This window comes from Simochromis diagramma, unplaced genomic scaffold (genome assembly GCF_900408965.1).
Source record: "Simochromis diagramma unplaced genomic scaffold, fSimDia1.1 OVJJ01000131.1, whole genome shotgun sequence".
Classification (NCBI taxonomy): domain Eukaryota; kingdom Metazoa; phylum Chordata; class Actinopteri; order Cichliformes; family Cichlidae; genus Simochromis; species Simochromis diagramma.
In genome coordinates this window covers 5,724,950-5,750,417 of record NW_024387200.1, presented here as the reverse complement: position 1 = coordinate 5,750,417, position 25,468 = coordinate 5,724,950, and the positions used below count along the sequence as shown (strand labels likewise).

Sequence of the window (25,468 nt, the reverse complement as noted above, 5' to 3'; positions counted from 1 at the left end):
CAGGTTTGATTATATTTAAAAGCTTGACCCGGGAGAGAAACCCAAACAACTGTCTGTTCTAACATTAGCAGTGCGGCTGCGGACTACTACGAATTCTATTATTGTCTGGGCTCGGATGTGTTCCAAAAGGCAACTCACATCAAAAAGATTTGCTCTTTTGTCTGCAGTTGGTGGAAATATATATATATATATATCAGTAACCACCAAATAGTAACCTTAATTTGAAGGACTGATGGTATGCCTGGAAAGGCATCCTGGTAGTGGGCCTGTCTGCACATCACCATCATCATCGTCATCATCATCATCATCATTATTATTATTATTATTATTATTATTATTATTATTAAAGAGCACATGTCCACGCCATGTGTATAGAGGATGCAAAGCCCATGAGTGCTCTTTTTCCACGAGGAATCACGTGAAAGTGAATAAATGATGTGATAAAAGTATCAAAGGGGTTAAAATTAAACTTCGGTAACAGTGTTGATTTCAAAACAACAACAACATTTTTATATCAGCTCATACTTTTTTCCATCTTGCGCTTTCTTTCTCTGCAGAGTGCCTGAGCTCCAAGTATGGTGTTTTCTTTCAAGTATTTTCATATCCTTTAATTATTGCGGCAAAGAGAAAGTTGCTAGTAACGATGTCACCTGATTGGGATTGAAAGAACTTTGGTAAGGAAAAAAAAAAAATTTCCCCACCCCCATAGAAGAGGAGACCGCCCACCAGAGACAGTCAACCCGAGACCCCTTATAGATTTAAAGAGAGGCTGCATTCTCAGACTGACACTTATTCAACACTGCCACCTTAAGCAGATTACTTTTGCGCTGCCTGTGTCAAATACGTGGTTCACTTTGCCTCTCCATCATGTTTGGGATGCTGAAACACCACCTTCACCCGGGCATTTTTCTCTTGTTCTTATGGCTTTGTCACCTCATGGAACATCAAAAAGTTCAAGGTAAGCTCTCCTTATCAATTTCCTTTTATTCTCTTTCGCTTTTTTTCTTTTTTCTTTTTTAAAACGTGCACTGCTGTCAGTCACAGAACTCGCGGGGTGTCTTCCACTTGCTGCCACCGAGAAACTTTTCAAAGTTTCTTGATAAAAGTCTCTCTACATCAGGCAGTGATTGCGTAAAGCGTATAGAAAACAGGTGCCCCTGTGGGACACTTCAAAGTGAGATTATATGGCAAGTTTTGCAGTCGTCACCATGCGCGCGAACTACAGCCGCCACGCCGTGTTGGTGACAGTCTTTCACAATACCTGAACATATTTTTGCAACTGTGTGAGCGTTTAGCATTCCGCGATGTTGTTGTCAATCCTCCAACAAACTTCAGAATATCCACTGTGAGCGTGTTATTTATACATTTCCCGCAAGTAGCCTTTCTGCATTGTATGCAAAAACAGTTGCAGTTTTATACCTATGCAGGCTTTTGCACCCATCATTCATGGTTTCGGGGGACATATTTCAATTCAGCATAAGAAACACACTATCTCATGAAGATTTAAAAAAAATGTGTTTGTGTCTTTGTCGGTTTAAACATGCTGTTACTGTCTGTGGGAAGTAATATTTTTGGCATGTAACTGGAAAAACTGTTATGTATCACATTTTAATATCTCTGAAATAAACTTTACATTGCTTTTTAAATAAGTAAGTCATTGTCTGGTTGCTGTCTGGAATAACGTAGTGAGTGAGGCGTTGGAGACGGTGGTGTGTGTAGCCTTGTTACCTAAAAACCGTGGTTTTCTAAAGGAGAAAGATTGGCTGCTATTTAACGCTGTCTAGACGCTCCCGTTTCTGTCCAGTGATAGCAAGCAGACACTGGGAATAAAAGACAACCCCCCTCCGAAGATTCTTCTTACTTTTTTGGTTATGGCTGCATTGTAAGGGCTGTCAGTCACAGTTGGGATAGGCAAGTGTTAACAGTCTCGCAAAAAAAAAAAAAAAAAAAAAAAAAAAAAAAAAAATTCAGACAAAATACTGTCGGGAGGGCGAAAAGGGAGGGAGGGAGCGTCTCGGATAATACGGCTGCGTGTGTATATTGAGTCTGGGTCAGCGGGTTTTTAGACGTCCAACATGCGGCATTCGAGCTTTTTTTGTTTTTTTTGTCTACAGCTGGGAACTGTTGGTTGCAGCAGGGGAAAAACGGGAGGTGCCAGGTGCTCTACATGCCCGGGATGAGCAGGGAGGAGTGCTGTCGGAGTGGAAGACTGGGGACGTCCTGGACCGAGGAGGACGTCCCCAACAGCACGCTCTTTAGGTGGATGATCTTCAATGGCGGAGCTCCCAATTGCATACCTTGCAAAGGTGGAGGTGCACTCATTTCCCTTCGTTTTCTCACATTACATGTAATCACTCATTTTGGTTAATGAATTAAACTGGTGCTCTGGTTTGCGTAATTGTCCCATTACTTTACGCGCCAGAATACACACCAGGGGGAAAAGAAATCCTCATTAGCATCACATAACACCGAGCTTTTGTTTTAGAAACCTGCGACAATGTTGACTGTGGGCCCGGAAAGAGGTGCAAGTTGAACCGAAGAAGCAAGCCGCGCTGCGTGTGCGCACCAGACTGCTCCAACATCACCTGGAAAGGACCTGTCTGCGGCTCTGATGGAAAGACCTACAAAGACGAATGCGCACTGCTAAAAGCTAAATGCAAAGGTCATCCCGATCTGGACGTACAGTACCAGGGCAAATGCAAGAGTAAGTAAATGTAACTGTCACCACATTTCTGAAAGCTGAGCGAGCCAGAAAGAATCCGTCGCTTTCTTGTATTTCTTGCATTTCGTGTCATTTTCACACAACTCTCCCAATGTCTTTGTTTCGCCAGAAACGTGCCGTGACGTCTTGTGCCCCGGCAGCTCCACATGCGTCGTAGACCAGACCAACAACGCGTATTGTGTGACGTGTAATCGGATTTGCCCCGAGGCGACGTCGCCCGAGCAATACCTGTGTGGAAACGATGGGATCATCTATGCCAGCGCGTGTCACCTGAGAAGAGCTACCTGTCTCCTCGGCAGGTCTATTGGAGTGGCATATGAGGGAAAATGCATCAGTAAGTCTGCAGCTACACGCATGAAAGCGTGAGACTTTACTCCCCGAGAGAGAGAGAGAGAGAGAGAGAGAGAGAGAGAGAGGTGCAGCAGTCACCGACACCGAAAACTGTTTGAGTGCATTTTCTTTCTGGCCAGCTCTGCAGTAATTCACTGCTCATTTTTGCCAACATTCCAGTGAGGAGGGGGTCTTAGAGAGAATGTGTGTTTGGTAGTTGCTTGTGTTTGCTCAAGAAATGATAGACATCTTATTATTTCCTGATGTTGGCAGCACTTTCCCATTTGGGAAAGAGGGAATGAGAGGGGGAGGGAGATGGAGGAAAACAGGGGAGTGCTGGGGGCCATGAAGACATGCTTCAAGTTTTGAGTCAGATTGATTCTTACACAGATAGTAGTCAATTTCAGTCTTGTAGTCTTTAAAAGGCTAATTAAAAACAAAGCTTTCTGTTCCACACCACGAGGCCTTATCCCGTAAAGCAGGATTTAGTTTTTATTCTCTCTAATTCTCTAAAAACCTAGGTAGTCATCTGATCCTGCTTGAAAAACATTCATGATAATCCATCTAATCAAAGATTTCCTCTCTCCTTATTTCCTTCTCTCTTCTCCCAGAGGCCAAGTCATGTGAGGATATCCAGTGCAGCGCGGGGAAGAAGTGTCTGTGGGATGCTCGGATGGGCCGAGGCCGTTGCTCATTGTGCGATGAGTCCTGTCCGGAGAGTAGGACAGATGAGGCGGTGTGTGCCAGCGACAACACCACATATCCCAGTGAATGTGCCATGAAGCAAGCTGCTTGCTCAATGGGGGTGCTGCTTGAAGTCAAACACTTAGGATCTTGCAACTGTAAGTAAATTACAAAAGCAAAATATAAAAAGAAAAGAAAGAAACAAAATCCTCCCCTCCTTCTCTGAGCAAAAGACAATATTCTATGTTGCTTTCCCAACAAAAACCTCCCATGAAATTGCCCCCCACCTTCCACCTACCCTGATTTTCCCTGAGCTCCCACCCCGGCCACATCACCAACCACAGCTTAAGCAAGCAGAAAAGACTTGGGGAATGGAAGAACTTGCATGACATTGTCCTCGTTGCTGGCTTTTGTTCTCGTGTTGTTTTTTTGTTTAATTTTCGTTTTGTTTTCACGTTTTCCCAATTCTGCAAATCCTGCTAACAGAAAGATGCGCGAAAAACTTATATCAGCAAACTGTTTGCAGTGGATCTATACTTTCTGAGAAAATAGGTGTGTCTATGGTCATGCTAGTGACCTGCGGGAGCAGGTTGCCTTAAATCCCATGCAGTATTTTTTCAGTCATTAATGGTTTAATGTCCAAATCTTTACAGCTTGTAAATTCCATGGTCACATTGTTAATTCCCTGGAAATGATCTATTTTCTTTATTTTTGATTTTATTTTTGGCTATAATCAATTTATTCAAAATGCACTGACTCTTGTGACATAAACCACACTGCCAACACGTCAGTTAAAAAAAAGAATATGTTTAAACAGACGTATGACGTGCATAAGGTGATTGTAACATTGGTACCATTGATAACAATGATGGATTTGTACACTAAGATTCATGTAAACTGCCTGTCATAGACCAGTGTGAGCCATTTATTAACCCACAAATCTCCAGACAAAATACTAAATTTAACAACAGCTTTGAGGTAGTTTCAAATTGACATTCCAAATTTCTATTTAGAAGGTTGTTTGTTTGTTTTTCCTAACTGGCTTAATATAATGTGATTAAGGTTTGCAATGAAGTCCAAGGGACCAACTTTATGATCACCTCATGGGCTAAAAGTCATAATTTACAGTGTGCAGATTGAGCATAAGCTTGTTGATCCAGGCCCCCTTACTTCCCATCCCATCATCAGAAAAACATTCATTAGCTAACGCATTCATACCGCTTCCAGTGACTGTATCGTGTATCAAAACTCCTTTTGGATTAATGAGGGACTACCTGTGTTTTCATGTATCGTTGCCCTTGTGCTTGCTTGTGTGCTTTTTTATGTGTCCAATGTAAATCTCTTGTGTAAAAAGAAAAAGAATATACCTCAGAACTGTGCTAACGATCTCTGACCTGCTTGCTAAGGTCAGGCTGTGACACAGAGTCCTCCCTCCCTGTTCGTTTGAGCCAGAAGCGAAAATATTAGTAATCAGAGAAAAGAAACTATAGCGAGTCCAAGAACACAAAAGCACTTTTCTGTGTTATGTGTGTCTGCTTTCAGGAATCTGCTCAAAAGAGACCTGAGCCACTGGAACCATCATCCCCAGTGCCCCTAAACCCGCTTCCCATCCTCCCCTTAACCCACCTCGTGACCTTCCCCTAACCTCCAACTTGCCGATCCTTTCCTTTTTCTCATGTTGCAGCCCTGACTTGCTCGATTATGTAAATGGACATTGTATAATTAATTGGGGATGCCACAGCAACTGCTGCTGCCAAGTCACACAGACTCTTCCTCACACAAACATAATCATATACACAAAAGAAAGAAACAGAAAGGAGGCTGTGTGCCAGTGGCTTAATTGTGAGATTTATTTTTTTGACAGTGATATTCTGCGCTGTTGTGGTCCATATTCATACAACAGCTACCATATATTCTCCCATATAGCCATTACAGAAGACCAGGAGGAGGATGAGGAAGATGAGGACTCAGACTACATGGCCTATGTCCATTTATCTTCTATACTGGATGGATAGGCTCACATCACTAGGGGAACAGTCCTAGGGCAAGGAATCATGTCCATACTGTACATTATGTGTATGCTTATTTATTTTTTAAAGAAAAAGGAAGTATACATATAGTTCAGTCTGCTAGATGTTTATTTATACTTTTTGTGTTTTATAAATTATACATTTACATTGTCAGGCTATCACCTACCATGATATATTGTGTTACCACTCATTTCCCTTTTTTGTTGTTTTCCCTTTTACTTTCTTTTTTTTATCATGAAGAAATATATTTGTCCAAAGAAAAGCAGTGTTATTTATTTTTCATGGTACCGTGTAAGTATAAGTCCTCTTCAAGCTGTAAATTGCATTCCCTGAGCTGTAAAAAATCTGCTTGTTTCTGTCAAATCTCTATCACAGATGTTTATGTCACACATACATAAATGCATGTTTAGGCTGTGTGTTTATTTATTGGGAAATATATCAATCATTTTATGTACAGAAGTGTGTCTGGTTTGTTTACAACTATAATTACTGACCAAAGGGATTCTCTCAATGGTTTTGCAAAAGAGCACTGTAAATGGTGCAACACAGCAGTGATGGAATAGAAAAGAAAAAAAGAGCCATTTAGTTTTTTCTTTTCTTAGTTTTAAGTTTCCTTCAGTTTTAGCCCTTTAGGTTTGTTTCCACATGGAGACTGTAGACATAATTAAATATAGCTTTTATTTTGTCTCACTACATTAGAGGTAAGTTTGGGCAATACTTGATTACTTTGGAAACAATGTGCCATTAACATTTGTGAGCTGTCTTCTTGCCAATGTACTCCGTACTGCTCTCACAGAGCTACACTAGGACTAACATACTGCAATACTCTACACTATATCTGACTTCTTCACTTTGTTTCTTTTTATTTGTTTTTTTTTCTCCTCAGAATGCATTGTATTTTTTTGTTTTCAAACATCACAAGAGAAATACAAAATTCTGTTATGAATATATAGTTTTGTATTTTTTATGTAAATGTCATATGTACATACAAAGTTTGATGGTATTTGTACAGATATGAAGAGTGAATCAATAAAAGTTTTTTTTCCTTATACTTTTATCTGACTCTGATTATTTATTAGTGAAAAACATATGTCTAAATCTATCATAGCTTCAATGCAAGCGTTTACTTTAAAGAATAAAAGACTGGACATCAATCAGATCAAATTAAACCATACCTTTTATAGGCTTAGTCTATTTTGATGGCCATCACTTCACATCATTGTCATGAGATATTTTATTCATTTGGACTGGCTAAAACTTGAGGTATAAACAATTTCTAAACTTAAAAACGATTTGCAAAAAATGTATATTCATACATATCAGTAAAACTACATATACCTTTACCCAGGGGATTTTATCTGCATTTCCTGTTACTGAATGTTCCAAAAACCACGTTGTGAATATACAAATGAATTTACATGGTGTACTACACAATATTGATATTGTGCAATACACAATGTAAAGTATATACATGTATTAAACATATGTTTTAAGAAACAAATTGCTCCGTTTTTTAAGCTGTCATCAGACAAAGCATAAGAAAACGGGCAGAAAAAAGACAAACATATAAACTTCAGTGAGTAGACATGAAGCACAAGCAAATTGAAATTCTTCTCAGCGTGCGGGGTTTCCTTCTATTTACACCAAAATAATTGTTCTTTGTTATATAAGAGAGCACTGGCGTAAGTAGATGTCTGGGCGTCCCTTGGTGTGCTATGTGACACATCCAAAAATTCGGTTGGCAAAGTCCTTCATGTACCAGCTGTCTCCGCCACCCGCGCGTACTGTTTGTTCCTTTGCGGTTACCGTACGTCATCGTTGACAACAATCATGGCGTCCTCAATGTCACTTCTCGGATTGGGACGTTTGTCTGCTTTTAATGCAGCTTCTAAAATGTTCTTGAATCCTATCAGGTAATTTCATATTAATTGTTTATCAGGTTTCTGTTCGCACTTGATACTCTGAGCTGAGTTTGTTTGAATTATTTAACTCCCAAGTCGACTACAGCACAGAAGCCGTGTGTCTGTTAGCTTGTCAGCGGCAGAGCACTTTAATGAAGATTTTTCTTTTTCTCTTTTCAAAATAGAGGTTTCGCACCTAATGTGGAAGACTTTATACACTAAACAACGTCAGCGCCTGCACGCTTTTATCTTGTAGTACACTGGGCTTGTAGATAATGTCATTGTCCTTACAGCACTTGCTTGCCTAGCTAATTGGCTAATGCTAGGGCGAGCTAGAAATCAGTTTAAAAGCTAACACAATTAAATAGTGCTCACTGGTCTGCACAGCACGTGCTACACACCAGACCGAGACAACTTTATTAAATAAGTGACTCAGCCGACAGCTAACCTTACAATCAGCTGTAGGGAGCCTGGAAGCTAACGATTAGCATGAAAGTAATTCACTGCTATTGATAGAATACAGTGCTTCTCTCGCAGTAACAAATCTGCAAGTTATAGTTTGAGGTATTCATGTAGCCACCAGACCCCAACGATACTAACACCAAGAAAAGTTACCTGTGTTTGTGGAAGGGTTTTAAACAAACTGACCCCCGTGCTGCTCCACTATGTGTTTTTTGCCACTTTTTACCACACAGTTATTTGCCACAGTTAGTGGGTTTTGTGACACTTTAAAAGAGTACCTCCATATCATAAATACTTAAATACAACAATATTTTCCGCATTCATATTTCCGGTTAGTAAGGGCAGTTAAATGCGATGGTCGCTAATTGATGGCTTGCCTGGCAGTCATCAGCATTTCTTTTTAATCATTTCCTACAAGTCTTCCTCTAAAATCTTGAATGAGAAAGAGAGGAGGCTGAGCTGGAAGTGGCAGTTGAAGATGTTGACGATCTTTAAATTAAATCCCCCTTTAGCTGAAAGAAGAAGAATATAGACTTTCAGTTGTTCATCACATTTTTTTTTAACATTTAGTCAGAGCAGAATTGATGTTGCACAACTGATTAAAAATTCACCATTGTCATTGATAAATGCCATTGGATTTTTTCATCATCAGAAATGATTCTGTAAGCTGTTACAACAGTTGACAGTTGTATTCACAGTTACTGTCTCCTTTGGGAGTTTTTAAAGAGAGAAATAATACGATGCATGCTTTTACAACTTTTATTATTCACACAATGGCATTATGTGCAGTGCATTAGCTGAGGTTATTAATAGATACCAGATTAGAATATGTAGTGTAACCATGTTGAAAATGAAATAAGACATTTATTTTGTTTTATAGAGTCTGGAAAGATGGAGATAATAAGAAATCATTGACTTGCACAGTATTTTCTTGGCAAAATCTGAAGTAATCTAAAAGTCAGATGAGTGATTGGATAAATCACAGTATTTCCTCAGCCATGTTGATGAGGAAGCATCCTATTACCCCAAGAAACTGACAGGGATAACAGTTAAATGAAAGCCAAAGGGCGAAAAGGAAAAAGCAAATGTATACCCAGTCATCTATGCTGTGTTTTTCAGTCATTGATGGGTTTTGCTACTTTTGTCTCCCCTGCTCTCAGGTTCACCTTGATTGTGTGGTTTGTTGTTGTTGTTGTTTTTTTTTGTTTGTTTGTTGTTGTTGTTTAAATGTGTGATTTCTGTGTGTGGTTTTACACACAGAGCTGAGTTCACAGTTAAACAGATTCAGAGGTGAAGTGGGTGGATGAGGTAAAAAAAAAGAAAGGGAAAAAACTGCCTTTTACCATGCATTAAAAAGTGTTAAATATTTAAAATCTTAAATCTAAAACAATGGAAGAACTACTCTGTTTCATTCTTAAACCAGTTTTGGGTTTTATTTACAGACACATGATATACATTTTTATTTAAATGGTCAGAAATCAAAGGAAAGTGTGCAGATTTTGGTTAAATAAGGTATAAGAATCATTGCTTTATCTGTATGTTGTCATCGCGAATACTCCCATGTGTAGTTACTCCCCAAAGCTCCTTCAATGCCAGGAAAAATGCAGAGTAGGACTTTATTCATGTGATTAAGCTGTGCAATGATTACACCTGAAACTATATTCGTCTTTTCTTTTTTAAAAATCAGTTTTTATTGAAAAAATCAGACCTGAGACTGTAGTGAAATCTTAACATTCATTTGAAATAAATACAAAATTATGAATATATGGAACGTGCCATTCTGTGATGGCACGTTGCCGTTTTGTGATGGGGCACGGCTGCACTTTGACAAAGAGCCTCACAGTCCTCGCCTGACAGTTGACTACAGCCAACATTAAGCACGTCCTGTCATTAGGATGAGAGCGAGAGTCTGCCAGAGATTCACTAGACAGAACTAATAAGTGGCGGGGGGGATTCCCTCCTTGTCGCTTCCTTTTCACTGTACCCCCATCCCACCGCCTCCTCCAAGATCGTCAGCATTTCCAGAGCTTAACTTGTTTGTGTAATTTCTTTGTCACTTGTGTACTTTTGGTGCTTTGTGCTTAGCTTGTAATCACAATTAAATTTTTTTCCCAGGTCTACAAGCACATCAACACTGAGACTGGCAGAGAAACCAGGACAAGATACACAGCTTATTACAGTTGATGAGAAATTGGTAAGAATTCATCCTTGCTCAATCTGAGTTGTACATCGGTGTTTATCTGATCTTCTGTCTTCCAATTATTCTGCTGGGGGAAAAAAACTGTTAAAAAATTTTGTCATCTGCTGCCAAACTGAACTTGTCCTAGACAGTAGGCTTTTGTAACAATATGACAGTGATGACGAATATCATCATTTGTAGTTCAGTTCACAGCTCTGATTATTCCTATCCTCACAGTCCTTCTAGGTTTAAATGCCAGTTCATGAAAGAAGTGACTACAACTATTTGAATGGCTGAGGAAATGGAATTTTTTCTAACAGGAGAAGTGGAGTAATATTCACGCACTGTAATGCAGTTATCTTCACTCAGTCCATTTACAATGTATAGTTTTGGGGGGTTTTTAATTTATGAATGCCCCAATGATATAAATGTGGATACAGTAAATCATAAAAATATCTCACAGAATAGTGCAAAATTATTTTGTTAATGATAACAAAAACTATAGTCTCTGGTGCTTTCAAATACTCAGTCAAAAAATGGGGGCACTATAGTAAAGTATTGCCATACCATGTGCAGTATGTGTTTTATGTCAGCTTCCTTGCCAGTACCTCCCTGCTTCAACATTTGCCTGGGTCAGTAGTGACTGATTACTGTGATCATTAACAGTAACACATGATTTCTTTTGCTCTTTCTGAAGTTTCACAGATTCATCAGTTGTTTGAGGGCTCTTTGTTTGGCATCAGCAATTATCAGATGCTTTGCATAATAGTTTTATTGCCTGTCGTGACAGAAATATTTCATAATGCTTGGTTTGTGCTACTCTTTCAATGTAAATTTAGAACAGACAGGCCCGAGTCAGCCTGTTTTGTTGGTAACATATGCCCAACAAAATGATTTTGTCTAGACTTGTTGACTTCATCTACTCTGCCTTCATTCAGTAAATACGCAGCTGCATTAGGATAGCTCCTAATGCAGCTGGGTGATAACAGAATTTTCTAAATCGATGCAGCAGAACGGTAAATGTTGTTTTCTGTGTCATACATTGACCTGCAAAGTAGGCAGTGTTATGTGCCTGTAGTGCCCAATGCTGGTTTGGGACATTTGCTGAAGTCGCTGCAAACAGTTTATCAGGACTTTTCACAGCGCTTTCTGTAACCACAAAAAGCTTCATGGAGTGGTATTATCCAAATTAGAATTTGATGTTTACACATGCACACACGAAACCAGGTTACAAGTGAGGGAAGTAATGTGTAGAAAAGGTTTAGCAGCACATCTGTGTTGCAACCTCTTTGAATTTGGATTGTTAGTCAGGCAAATTAAGAAAATTCATCAGGGTTAGCTTGGGCAAATGGTGAAGTCTGTTTTTGTTTTTTGTTTGTTTGGGTTTTGTTTTTTTTTTAGTTTTTAAGAGCGATGAAAATGGATTTCTGGGTCCACAAATACACAAGGGCAAGAAAATGTCATCTGACATTTAGGATTTCTCAAATCTCTTATCATTTCTGTCTACAGTTTCTGGCCTAGTTTCTGACTTGCGTAATCTCTATGAAAGCAATTTCAGAAAGCCGACTTTCAATGTGATTACTTAAAGATGCTGAAAGATTAAATCCCTATGAAGCCCTGTTCTTCTTTTTTCTTCTTTTACATGGTGTCTATGACTGGTCTGTTTTGGGTGCACACTGTTGCTCCAAAAGAACTGTTCCTTTTAAATCAAGCCCCAGTCAGAGAGAAGCTAGTTGACCAGGCAACGGTTACTTTACTGAATTACTTTTCTAGGATGTGGTATAGCTCTGTTTCGCTTTAATCTTTTTTTTTTTTTTTTTTTTTTTTTTTTTTTTTTTAGCATTAAGTGCTGAACTATAGTCTAAACAGTGATAACCAAGCATTTGAAGTGGTTAACAACTCACCAACTGTACAAAACAAAGACTGATCTTTGACATTACTGCTTTGTCATAGAAAGTTGAATTAGAAGGTTACGGAGAAAGAGTGAGTTTGGGGAGAATGTGGGAGTCTGTTGTGGACTTGTTTTGGGGCGGGGGAGCAGTATGGGCAGCGTCAGTGTGCTTTTGTCCCAGACCAAAGCTGGCCATACTGGCAGACAAACCTTTGGCTGGGCGGAGTGTCTGTCTCTGTCCTCTCAGTAGGGGCCACAGAGAGGCACAGCAGAGGAGAGGAAAAAAAGGGCCTCTAAAAAATGTGTGTGTGTGTGTGTTGGGGGGGTGAAAGAAAAGAAACTAGCATGGAAAAAAGTTTGTGAGACACCCTGAGACTCACGAAAAAGACAGTGGCCACTTCAGTGTTGTTGGCCACAGAGGTTCCTTTGTAGCATGCTGTTACTGGCGATGAGGGGAAGTACTCTAATGTTCACCCAGACAGGCCGAAAAGAGAGGCCCTCAGCTGTTTACAGTACAGTGGCCTCCGTCTCACGTGGTAGAGGGCATTGAGAGCACTCTCCCTTTTGGGCATTCAGCGTATGTCAGCACGCTAGTCATTCATCAGGCTGTCAATAAGTGTGAATTGCTTTCTGGTTTGACCAATCAAAGAAAGATCTCGATCCACTGAGAGGTTATTCAGGGTTTGCACGCCGTCTCTCTCGACCAGCCTGAGGAGAAAGTGGAGTGCTGCTCGTTGCGTAGTGAACATTTCTGAATAACCTCTTTCAGATGATATTGCATTTTGGCCTGGGCAAATGATATTTTGAATTCACTCCAAAAACTCTGCATGAACATTTGTCTGATACTCATTATCTTGTCCTTAGTTCTCGTGTGTCCAGAAAATGCAGACTTTACAAGAACATGGATCTCTACATTGTGTTTGGCCATCTCCATTACAGACGAATTTAGAATCTCCTGCTGGGTCAAAAATCAGGGAAAAGGACATTTAAAGTGATTTGGACTGCAGACAGAAAAAAGTTTTAAGTACTGATTAGTCACAGAAAGTTTTTATACTGACAGGGATAAGTCCAACTGCTTTTCTGAAACTGCCTTTCTAAGTGTCATTCACTAAAATTGCGTGGTTTTTTTTTTTTTGTTGGTTTTTTTTTTTGTTGTTGTTTTTTGTTTTTTTTGTTTTTTCAAGTTAAGAGTAATTGTAATTGTAAAAAAAAAAAAAGTATGACGATCTGCTTCTGTTGTTCATCTTATATGACAATAAGTAAAGTAGCTGGGTTTAAACTGCTGACCAAGCAGAACAAACAATTTAATAATGCCATGCCTATTACAGTCATTCACATTTTAGACTTGAGAAAACACAAAATCAAAAGATTTATTGAATATAAAAAAGTGCATTTTTTTTACACTAGATGTATGGGGGGGGAAAAGAATCAAGCAAAGGCATCATCTTGAAACAGTATTTGCATTTTCTTTTTTCTTTCTTTTTTTGCTTAAATAGTAATTGAAAGCTAAATTTGTAATTGAAATAGCATTTTGATATGTTACAGAGCCTTACTTTACAGTAAAGTCGTTGCAGAGTAGATGATTTTGATTTTAGGGTTGACTGTAAACTTTAGGAGGTGCCAAAAATTGGTAGGTTTTGTAGGATTTGAGTGTTTTCACCTTTTTTCCCCACATTTAAAGCTCTAAGTTTGACTTTTATGAGCAAAATTTCTGGGCCATTGGCTGATTTTCAGAAATGATGCCAAAGAAAAGGACGTGCGTGATGGTCCACCAGTGCCCGTAGCTGTTCCCCGGCGTGCCCATGCCGACCTGCTTTTGTTTGTAATTACTGTTTGATTAAGCATGCTGGGCAGCTCCCAGTGTCCGACTGGCTGGCCAGTGATACACAGCTTTACACGGAATGTCTACAACCGCAGTCAATTAGAGTCAGGCCTTTTTGCTTTGCTCTCTGGTCCTTTGCACAAACAACTGTGGTTATAACCATAACAGCTGCTTCAATATGCAATACAATATCTCTCACTAACGCTTGAGTCTTGCAAACAGAACGTTTACCTCTTTCAGCTGTGGCCAAACGCGCTCTCTCTGTCCACATAAAGGCAACACCATAATCTTAAAGCGCTTGTGAAGCCTTGTTATAGAGTTCTCTAAAGGCACTAGGGTTTTATTAGCCAGAGAAGGACAGTTATTAGACCGTGGGGAATTGAGTGAAAAGGCGGAATGACGACAGCAAGAGGAGAGTGTAGGTATGTTCACTCGATGCTTGGCATGTTTACGTTTGATAAGTTTTTGGATTTCTTTATTTATTTATATAATTTAGAGAACAGCATTTGCTTGGCAAGATGTGACATCACATCTGGCTAAAAGATGTGGGGTTCTATTGCGGTAAGATAGATGAGTCTAAAAGCCTGTTGTCGGTTGTTTTTAAAGACAGAAATTGAAATCAGATTGAACGATCTTGTAGTTGAAACGTTAGAATTTATTTTCGCTGTCGGACTCCCTGATACAAAATAATTGTTTTGCAAGTGTCAAAATCCCTTCAATCACCACCACAATCCCCCCCCCCACCCCACCCACACACACACACACACACACACACACACACACACTTGGGAAATGGGGGGGGAAACAAAAAACTAAAACCCACAAAAACTGCCATTCTAGCTATGAGGACATTGAGCACCACCACTTTAAGTCTGCAGTACAGGCGTGAATATCCTCTGTCGAGCCTCAGAGACAGAGTGACCTACAGTGGAGCAGACCACATTCACCACCCCATCAACCCGCTTTTCCCTCCCTTCCCTCCTCTTCCAGCCTTCCTCCTTCCTTTGCACATAGACAATTTAAGTATCTGTTTTGTCTCCTTGCCCTCTTACATGGCGCACTTGTGCGAAAAAAAATCTATGCTCAAGTTTGAAGTAGTGGCTGAGAGGATGTTGGTCTTTGATGAATGGCAGACAAGAGGTTTTATTATGTATCATCAACTAAATAGTATTTCATTCATTAGCACTCTCTTCCATAGACTAACTCTCTGAAGAGGACTCCTCAGCTGGGGAGTTTTAGGAAGTGTCCAACTGCTAAGTGTTGTGTTTGTAGATTGGATGAAAAAGGATTGCTACTTCTGTTTGACAACACTTCAATTTATTCATTACTTGTAAGCTACCAGCTCTTTTTGTAATTTTGCAAGCTGCTTTTGGTATTCATAAAATGTGAGGTGCCAGACGATTAACCCCCCCCACCCCCCCCCCACCCCCCAGAGTCAGAGCCTTAACATGCTCTAGGAAATAATGCTTGAATAGTGTTGCTCTGTCTTATAGCTTTAAGTAATTGTTTTTCCTCACAAACTTGTACTCCACTAAGATTTTGAAACTTAAAAAGATACTCACAACTCACAGTAAGATTCAGTTGAAACGGGGCAAGTCTTTGCTTGACGCATTTTCATAGTTTGGGTTTATTTATAAATTGTTTTATTATAAAATGACATTTGAGATGCTCAGACAAACAAGTGTGTCTGCATCCAAAATATTCATAAATGACCCCTCCTCTCTCCTCTCTTTACCAGTATGTGTAATGTGAAATACAAGATGACTTTCATATACCAGCTGCTTCTTGTTCTCCAATGTTGAACCACTCCCACACATGAGCAAGCAGCATAATATTTGTTTCTATTAGAGATGCCCCCAGTGTCCAGTCAGTAATTGGCACACTTTTTCCACTTCAAAGACGTCTGAAGGTGGGAACCGGCCGAGGCTGATGAGTGAGGCTCTTGGTCTGGGTGTGGGCTGGACAGTGGGGCGTTAGGGGCGATGTGTTTGGGCTTTCGGCACATGCTGACTCAACATGATTCAGCTTTGTTGACCTTTTGACCCCTCTGGGTGCCAAGTTATAGATTTGGCATACAGGTATACATCCTATGATGAGCTTATTTGTGTGGTGGCAGCCCTGGTGTCTATAAAAATGTGACGGTGACGCTAGAAATGTTCTGCCAGAGCTAGTCATCCTTTGTTTGCTTGTTTGTCTGTTTGCTTGGTTACTGTACTAACTGGAAAACACACTGTGTACTTCAGCTGAGAACTGGAAACCTTAACAAGTCTAAAAAAACAGCACGCCAGTAGTAATGTTTAGGTAATGTGAGCAGGGCTGTTTAGGGGAACAGACATTAACCACAACATTAAGACCAGGACAGGTGAAGTGAATAACAGCGATTATCTCATTGCACTGCAATGTTCTGCTGGGGAAACTTTGGTCCTGGCATTCTTGTGGTTCCATCCTAGATTCCCAAACTTGCCGGTACGGTTGAGGAGCCACAGGGTAGTGACCAGAGAGCACAGAGTGTAAAAGCTCAACACCATCAAACTTGATCATTTGATACCAGCAGCTCCACATTATTGTTGGCAGTTAGAAATTTTGGAAACGCTGAGTATGTTGAATGCTCATTTATGGATGATTCATAGGTCAGTGTCCAATGTTAACAAAGACCTGACTGAAATTGATTGAAAAAGGAACCAATCTCTAAAGGAAAACTTATAAAGACTTCAGAAAGCCTGGACAACTTTTGCTCAGGATTACTTTGAAAAATGACTCCTTGGAAGATAAAATTGAAAGAAGAGTGCTGTATATGCCAGCAGAAGAGTGCCAGATACTTTTTTACCTGTTCAGCTCATATATAAACATTATCATGGCTCATGCAAAACAACCCAGCTACAACTGCAGCCTTGTGGGAGTCACGTAAGGCCATATATGCTACTGGCCTTATTGTACTCTGGCTGAAACCCTGAAATCAATAATCTGTATCCTGTTCTCCACGTTTTCTCACCTATCTGGTTTATTGGAGAGCTGATCATTCTCATAACTGATAACCAAGTCGTCCTGGATCATTGTAAGAACAGATGTGGCATTCCTTTATTTTATGTTTAAATAAATTTTTTTTTTTAGTACCCAGTGGGAGTATCCAGTGATTAAGTGAAAAGACAGGGGCAATTAGTTCACTGCGTGATTAAACAGAAGGTCTTTATATGCACCTGTTTTTAATTCTTTGCCAAACCTGGGTACTCTGCAGCATAAAGAGCTAGTCTGTGTTCCAAGCAGTAGATATTTTCATCAAAATGGAATTAGATGAATAAAATAAATCATAAAATTTATGATTTATATTGCTTTACTTGGACATTTTCTCAAACATTCTTCACAAACTGATTTCAATATTCTTTCTCTTTTTTTTTCTTCTTTTTTTTTTTTTTTAAATCTTTTTGGCAATCACTTTTTAGGGTAAAATACATTTGATCTCTTTCATTACCTTTTCAGAAATGCAATGTATACCACAAAAACCCTTAAACCTTTATTGTGTTTGGATTAGATCTGCAGATAATATCAGGAATAATATGAAAAACACATTTTATATCACAGAGCAGGCAAAGGTGGGTTTTATATCCCTTTTGTATAAACTGTGGGAAATGAACTGCAGGAAATGTAGACATTCACCTGCAAATCATCTGAAGCTGACAAGATCGGTTAAACAATATGGGAAGAGTGGAGGCTGGAAGAACGCTTGGAGAAACAGACATCCACACCCGGCATCTTGACTTCTTCAGCAATTAAAATAGGCTGTAGTCTTTGTCTTCATTGGCGACTGGTTTCTATATTTGGAAAAATAACTGAGTCTGATTGAAGATGGCTTTGAGAATAGAGCTGTCATCTCAGCGTGCCAGGTTTAAAGACTTTGATGCAGTTATACCAGTCGTTGCAAGTCAGTTTACGCAAAGAAACATCTTTGACTGGTGTACAAGCTTCTTGAATATAGATATTTAATGCATAAACACACATCCCTGTATATTAGTTTTGAAGGTGAACTCTGTATTTCTTGAAGCTAAAATAAAAGAACGAACACCATAATAATTCTCCAAAGTTTTTACGTACTGCTTCTATAAATTATTCACTACTATGCAGGCTGCTGATATATGATAAACCTTCAAACTCAAGTATCTGTTGTCCAAACTGGACTTCCAGGTGCACATTTGGTTCTGGTTCATCTCCTTCAAACATGAACTGATCATCAATGACCAAAGAAGGAGATGAAAATAAATGGAAATTAGACCAGTAGATTCCTTTGTCAGGAAGATAGACATTGCAAGTCTTTGTATTTAAAATATTCAATATTTTGATCACAAGCAACACTGTAGGTTATTTACTACAGGTAAGCCACTTTTGTATTATGACAGTTGAAAGAAATAAGACCCCACTGATATATTTTCAGAAATCTGTCTGGTCTGTTAATCACCTGTCTAGACAACAGTTTATCTAAACCGTGTCAGTCTTGATTGGACCCGAATGAGTAAAGAATCAGGTTTGAGGTTGTTTGAAGGAGTGCTTTTCATATTTTGGGTCAAAGTTGTTCTGCCAAGCCAAGACTTCACCCTCAAACAGGCCTTTAAAAGGAGGTGGGCCAGCCAGAAATGTTGTCACTTTGATCTAAAACTCAAACTGATTTCCACAAAGACAGATGGACATTTATTTATGTGTTATGTTTGGTTTCCTGTGATATATGACTTCATTCTCTCATGTTGTTTGGATGAGCAGTTCCCAAGACTGAACAGACAGGCACGCACACATTTAGCGAATGTATCCTTAAAGGTGGCCTCGTTTCAAGAGATGAATGATTGCCTGCATGTGTTCGAGTGGACATCAGTAAAGTGCAGCTACATAAATAACCTGGGTTATACTTTATTTGAATGGATGCTGCACTAATTAATAAAAACCGTACATTTCACAAATGTTTAATTTGGAGGTATTTGGGCATCCAGCTTCCCTCTATAAAACTATTCTTTATCATTTTCTTTCTTTGGTATCTCACCGCTTCCTACAGTTTTTCCACCAGACTTAAGCAGACTGAGATTTCTGTCTTGTTTACACCAAAAATTTCCATCCCAGTTCTCTGTTGGAGAATTAGGGGTACTAGCTTTCAGCATTCTGGTGGGCCCAGTGGCCCCACAGCGACAAGCCCCTGTGCTCTTTATTTGGCACGTAGCCTGGAGGTGTCAGAAATATCGACACGCTTTCACGTGACGGAGATTTTGCCAGCCATTACCCCCCCTCTTTGTTAAGCCTTGCATTCTGTCTGCCCAGCCAGGTATTGTAGGGTCCCGTTAAGGCCCTGTGAATAGTGTCAAACTTGATAGTTCTCATTTCGCTTCCTGTACATGGCAGAAGAAAAAGTGCCCACCGTGTGGGTTTTCCTTTTGTGACGGTCCTCTCTAGTCTTCCTGGGAACACACTGCATTCCAGCCACAATCGTTCCTTTTGTGAATCTGGGTATTGTGGGTGAGCTTGTTATGCCGATAACCCTCCAAGCTTTCAGAGTAATGCATGCAAATATCAGAAGTCTAGACTTGTATTTTTGCAAACAATGCCAAATAAGCAAGCAGAGGTTTTTCAGTGATTTAGAAGAGCGTTTGTTTTGACACATTCTCCCTTTTTGTGCTCATCCACACCCAACCTTAGGTTGTGCTACATCTGGTGAAATTATTGCAACAATTTACCATATATGTCACATGTAACTAGAGTGTGGCCTGCTGATCCCAAGAGTGTCATTTCTAATGTGTCTCATAGAGGGACGTAATGGGTTCAATCGCCTAGAACAGACCAGAAATTCCACGTTTTATAAAACTCTACAAGTTTTTTTTTTTAATGCTCTCTTTTAGAATAGAGAAACCTTTGGAGCATAGCCTTTTGGAAATAAAAAGTTACAACTTGCAGGCATTTTAAAGCATTTTTGATCACCTGCTGGGGGAAAAAAAAAAAAAAAAAGGAGAAACCCTTCATCTTATTTTCTTGCTGTTTAACACTGTCTTGTGTGTTATTGTGTCATGAACCATTACCCCCTCTGGGTGAAGAGAACATGTTTTCTTCCTCTTTGTGACAAGAAGGAATTGTTCGGGTTAAGTAGATAGGGCAGCCGGAAATAATTACCAAGCACTTGCGACGGTTTTTTTCCTCCCCCCTTTTGTTCGTCTTTTCCCTTTCATTTTAACGATCTTTTCAATGTTCAGATCTTGTTTATGATTGCATGGCAAAAGATGTTTCACTGAAACAAGCAGTAGTTTAGCAGTTGGACCTGTAATTTACTAGGCTTAAATACCATTGGAAGCTCCTTTGCCAAGAGGAAGACGGGCTTTTGTGTGGAGTTCATGCAAAATGACCCCTTTCTACAAATCAACTGGCAGATGACAGACAATGATGAAAATTTGATTCTTTGAAGTTGTAATGGCCATTGAAATGTGTAAAATTCTTGTATTGAAAGGAAAGCTCCCTGGAAAGCCCTCAGTCTTGGGTGGCTGCTGCCTGCGTGCTGGGAGGTTCGTCTGTGTTTTGTCGCCGACTTCCCATTGCTTGTTTGCTAATTCCCTGAAGAATTGGACCAGATCTTTGATAGGAGCTCCAAGGGGCTCCAGTTGCTCAGGAATATGCATTCAGTGCACCCACAGACCCTTCCTCATCCAATTGTCGTGCTGTCCTACTTCATGAAGGTCTGCAACTAATTGAGGATTAGGAATTAATTTCAGAGATGGCCATTATATTTCTTGTTTTATATTTTACATTTTTTTGTTCTCTAACTTCACGATTGACCTTTTCACAAAGTGTGCGTACGCCCAAGAACCAGTACCACTGCAGACAAAGTCCAGACCTACACAGCAACAAGTACATTCATGCACCTTTTTGTACTTTCTTGGCAATGTATTCATGAAAAAATCAAGCCAAGAGAGATTTGCTATATATACAAGTAATGGTGACTTTTTGTTAATGTCAACATGTGCAAAAATGTTATTTAAAAAACAAAAAATAAATAGAAAATGCAGAACTACCACAAAAACAAAAACATGGGAAAAAATAGAATAAAACTCCATCCTGTCACAGTTGTAAAAGTACACCTTGATTTCTATTATTCAGAGTAATTAAAAAGAAAATTTGAACTATTTAGGGCTCTAATATATACTCTTTACACACATTAAACAACTGTTTGTTGTGGTATTGGTGTAAAAGAGAACGATAGTAAAGGTAATGAAGGCAAATTAATTCGTTATTAATAAAAAAACATTAAAAATAGTTATTTTGTTTCTATTTTTCTTTTACATGTGAAATACTTGTTTTTAAATCTCTTTTCAAATTAACAATATATGTGATGTAATCACAAATTTTGTTACTGATTAACATTAAAATGGTACACATGTATATTTGACTTAGTAACATATCCAAACCAATGCAGACAGGTTAAAGCTGAGGAAAGATTCAGGGATAGTTATTCACACCTGTGCTGCCAGTAACAACCCAAACTTTAGCTTGTTTTATGGCGCCTATAAAACAAAGTTAAAAAAAAAAAGTATTCAATTCTCAGACTTTTTTGTGTTTTATTGTTCTTTGACATCAAAGATGTACTGAACCCCCTTTTTCCACCTTAATATTTTACAGTGGGAATAAATATAAGAGATTGATGTGAAGTACAAAAATATAAAACATGAAACATTTGATTACATAAGTAACTTTTATGGCCATCAAACATTTTCCTGACCTCTGTTCTCCTGACATTGAGCTCTTAAAACATGTTGCTAAATTTTTTTTTATACCTGCAGGCTGACATCAAGTGTTTTCTTTAAGAAAAGCTTACGTTTCGCATGAACTCCTAATGTTCGCAAGGAGAGAAGAAGTCATGAATAATCTAATCAAAGTAGAACACTTCATGTGGACTGCTAGCAACCAAAAACATGTTGTTGGGTTTTGGTTTTTTTTTTTTTTTTTTTTTAATAAATGGAAATTATTTATTAATTTCTTGTAAATCTGTAATTGCCAGAGTTTTCAGTCTTAGTCACACAGGCCTAGAGCTCAGTTGGCGACTGCTGGGCAGCAACTGGTAAATAGAGAAAATGTGCATTCCCCAACTGGTTATGAGTCACTGTGAAATCAATTGTTAAAGCCAAAGTCATGAAGGCCTAGAGGCTGGCCAGTGACCGAGTGGGATCCAATTGGTGAAATTGTTTGTGAAGCGGTACATGTGATGCACAGATATCTTCCCATTTGCTAAGGTGAAGATTGAAGGGGCTGCAATCTTCACAAAGTAAAAGTTTGACCCTTTAAAACATGGCAGCTGTCCATCTCTCTGTAGCTTTTCATTTACTCTGTGCAACTTGTCTGCTGGAAGTTTCACAGTCTGTCATCTTCTTAAAAATCAGGCTCTGGCTGTTAAAAGGCACAACTTCTAATATGAAGATGAACGTTTTGCATTTCCAGTTTGGAAAGTTGTAAGTCAGCATCTGGAATATGCAGAACACCATCAGTAACCAGTGTGATTACTACTACTACTGTGTAGTTATAGTAATTGTAATTAATTGAAGAGAGAAAGTATTTCATTGCATAGCTTAAACTGTCACACAGTTGCCAGTTAACAGTGAAACATCACAGCTCTCCAAAAGTTGATTCTGTTCATCTGGACGTAGCGTTTTGTGGAAGAAACGTTTCGTCACTCATCCAAGTGACTTCTTCAGTCTCAGCTGACTGCAGGTTTATAAACAGTACATTTGCATAATGACTGAAACTAGCACCATTGAAGGAACAATGGGCTGGGAGTGAGTGACAAAATGTTTCTCCCACAAAACGCTGGGAGAACAGAATCAACTTTTGGAGGTTTACTTACCTAGATGATTGAGCATGCATCAAAACATCACAGCTGATAATCAATAGGAAGACCTGGCTAACCAACAGGATTTGCAGCACATTTGTGTTCAGTCATCTCACATCTCCACCACCCAAAGGCTGTAAACCACGCTTCTGTTGGGAGGGAGTTGTTACACAAGCATATATGAAAAGCATTTGAGGGGTTGTTTTCACATTGTTTATTACAAGTGACTTGCAGAACACAAGTAGTAATTGGTGCGTGACATCAGTTGTAATGCTGGATAGTCATGAGGTCAAATGAGGCCACACTTTAGAAATTAGAAGCACTCTCCTAGTTTAGATTTTTATCCTGGTGTTCTGTTAGTTTACTTTGTTACCTAAAGTTTATTGTGTTTAATTTCTGTGTCCTTTAGGACATCACCACTCTGACAGGAGTCCCAGAGGAGCACATCAAAACTCGTAAGGTTCACATCTTTGTGCCAGCCAGGACAGCCATGCAGTCCGGCGTGAACACCACCAAAAAGTGGAAGATGGATTTTGATACTAGAGAGCGCTGGGAGAACCCACTGATGGGCTGGTCCTCAACGTGAGAACCTTCCACCTCCTGATTCCTACAGCACATAAACTGACATTATAGAACCTCTGCACACAGTTGTTGAATTTTGGTTTCTAATGCCTTATGTTTCTATTTTAGAGCTGATCCCTTGTCCAATATGGTGCTGTCATTCTCCTCCAAGGAAGATGCCATTGCTTTCGCAGAGAAAAATGGTAAAGAATTTTTCAGCCTTTGGTTAAACAATATATCTGTTTCATCATTTTAAAAGTGACAACACTGTAACAAAGAAGTCGAGAAATAAGTCTCACCACTCAGTCCTCTACAAACAGGCACATCGATTTTATGATACATACAATCTCCATGTATTGACTCACCAACCACGTAAATAGTTTTTGTCTGGATTTTGTCATTTGTTTCTGGCTGCAAGACAAATAACTCTCAGCAGTGAAGTGAGCAGACTGTTGGACAGGCAGTGGTTCATTGTTACATACTGCTGGTGGTGTTTAGAGTTGTGTTGTCAGTAGTTTTGTGGCATTAACCCCATGTATGATGTATCTGGACTTAAAATGGATCAGTGCACACACTCATTTCTTCTGGTCTGAATCAGTTGAGTTTGTATGCTTTTAGCCTTTTCTTGTGATTTTTAGGGTTCTTTTCACATAAAAAACCTTCACAAAATTAACCAAAATGCTAAGAATGCGAGTGGAAACTTAACAGAGATTTTACATTGATTTTATGGCTAGTTGCTACAGTTTTGTAATCTGCATGTTTCTGGTATTTCTGACCCAGAAAGCAAAGCATACCTGGGCTATGGGAAGGCTGTTTGGGTTGGATCCAGGGTTGATCACGTTCTCACCATAAATGAACCACTCTGGAGTTTGTTTGGAAGTGGACCGAGGCCACCTCCTCTGAAGGGTCTCGGTGCCGTTTACTGCACCTGAGTGCGTTTACTGTGTTTACATCTGCACAAACGAATCGCACGGAAACGAACCAGAGTTTGATTAAACTGTGCAGGTGTCAAAACAACGTCAGCTACTGCATCTAACACAACTGACCATCCAGAGCGGTAACATCATTATTTCCACGGTCATGTTTGCATATTTTAACATATAAATCATTTACAGTATATAGTTATTTATATATCAGGGGATATATAAACTGTGAGGAGAGATGCACCTGTGACCAGATTCTTTCAGGTAACTTTGCTTTTAAAAAAATTAATTTGGTGTTCCCAGTTGACCTTTTTAACCAAAAATGGTGATGGTGGGGATCCAAGCACCTGTCTTATACCGACTAATAAAAGATCAAAGGAATGCTTTTAATGGGCCAACCAGCTCATTAGACAATCGACTACAGCCCTGTTTTAGTAAAACAAAATGAGGTGGTTTTCTGTTGATCTCTAATCAAGTTCATTTTTGACTCAGAATTGAACCATCTGGGAAAGTTTGTTGAAACCAAGCAAAGGAAACGGGCTTACTCTGTTTATTGCACCGAAGAGATTAGAGCTGTTCTGACTACACACAGCTCGTTGATGTCTACAAAACACCTCATTGTGGTTGGAGCCCATCCAAAAGGAACATACGTGACGTTATCAGCCCCATCACTTACTCTGATGTTTTCTTTCAGGTTGGAGCTACGACGTAACAGACAAGAGGACCTCAAAGCCACGGGTGAAATCCTACGGAGCAAACTTCTCCTGGGACAAGAGGACCCGGCGGTCCGCCAAGTAAACTGAAGACGCCCACCTGTTAGGTGGCCTGACCTGCAGCAGACCTGTATCATTCTTGTCAATAAATGCATAATTATATATGAGTAAACCAAACATTTGTGTCATAATCGCTTTTTTTCTTTAAACATTCACCTCATTACCGACTACCTAATGTAGTCCATCCAATTAATGAAGTGTTTGCTCTCCAAGTCGAGCTGTGCAACAGCAAAACAAAGGGGACGGTATTATTACAATCTGAACCTGTTTAAAAACAGGGATAAATATGTCTGTAGGCCAAAAGCAGTGACATTTTTCCTGTGTGAGTGTTTGTTTCCATCCGGTTACCCT

The 25,468-nt window shown here is 39.4% G+C and overlaps 2 protein-coding genes across 4 annotated transcripts; both read left to right on the top strand.

Moving 5' to 3' along the window:
* Positions 1–756: 756 nt before the first annotated feature.
* Positions 757–6,333, top strand: fsta (follistatin a). Of its 3 annotated transcripts, none has more exons than XM_040050740.1 (6): positions 757–958; positions 2,115–2,312; positions 2,486–2,704; positions 2,832–3,056; positions 3,664–3,894; positions 5,663–6,333. In XM_040050740.1, the coding sequence occupies exons 1-6, from the start codon at positions 868–870 to the stop codon at positions 5,749–5,751; spliced, it is 1,053 nt and encodes a 350-aa protein (XP_039906674.1). In that variant the 5' UTR covers positions 757–867; the 3' UTR covers positions 5,752–6,333. The 3 variants fall into 3 exon arrangements, with proteins under 3 accessions (XP_039906674.1, XP_039906676.1, XP_039906675.1); XM_040050742.1 differs by having other exon boundaries at positions 5,279–6,333; XM_040050741.1 differs by having other exon boundaries at positions 759–958; positions 2,115–2,306.
* Positions 6,334–7,548: 1,215 nt separating this feature from the next.
* Positions 7,549–25,234, top strand: ndufs4 (NADH:ubiquinone oxidoreductase subunit S4). Its single transcript, XM_040050744.1, has 5 exons — positions 7,549–7,679; positions 10,245–10,323; positions 23,270–23,442; positions 23,551–23,624; positions 25,039–25,234. Exons 1-5 carry the CDS (start codon positions 7,597–7,599, stop codon positions 25,140–25,142), a joined length of 513 nt encoding a protein of 170 aa, XP_039906678.1. The 5' UTR covers positions 7,549–7,596; the 3' UTR covers positions 25,143–25,234.
* The last annotated feature ends 234 nt before the right edge of the window (positions 25,235–25,468 follow it).

Excerpts from the sequence above, each read along its gene's own strand:
- ndufs4 (XM_040050744.1), top strand. The coding sequence starts at position 7,597 with ATGGCGTCCTCAATGTCACTTCTCGGATTGGGACGTTTGTCTGCTTTT. Across the intron at positions 10,324-23,269 it reads TTACAGTTGATGAGAAATTG|GACATCACCACTCTGACAGG; the intron begins GTAAGAATTCAT and ends TGTGTCCTTTAG. Across the intron at positions 23,625-25,038 it reads TGCTTTCGCAGAGAAAAATG|GTTGGAGCTACGACGTAACA; the intron begins GTAAAGAATTTT and ends GTTTTCTTTCAG.
- fsta (XM_040050740.1), top strand. The coding sequence starts at position 868 with ATGTTTGGGATGCTGAAACACCACCTTCACCCGGGCATTTTTCTCTTG. Across the intron at positions 2,313-2,485 it reads CATACCTTGCAAAGGTGGAG|AAACCTGCGACAATGTTGAC; the intron begins GTGCACTCATTT and ends CTTTTGTTTTAG. Across the intron at positions 3,895-5,662 it reads ACACTTAGGATCTTGCAACT|CCATTACAGAAGACCAGGAG; the intron begins GTAAGTAAATTA and ends TCTCCCATATAG.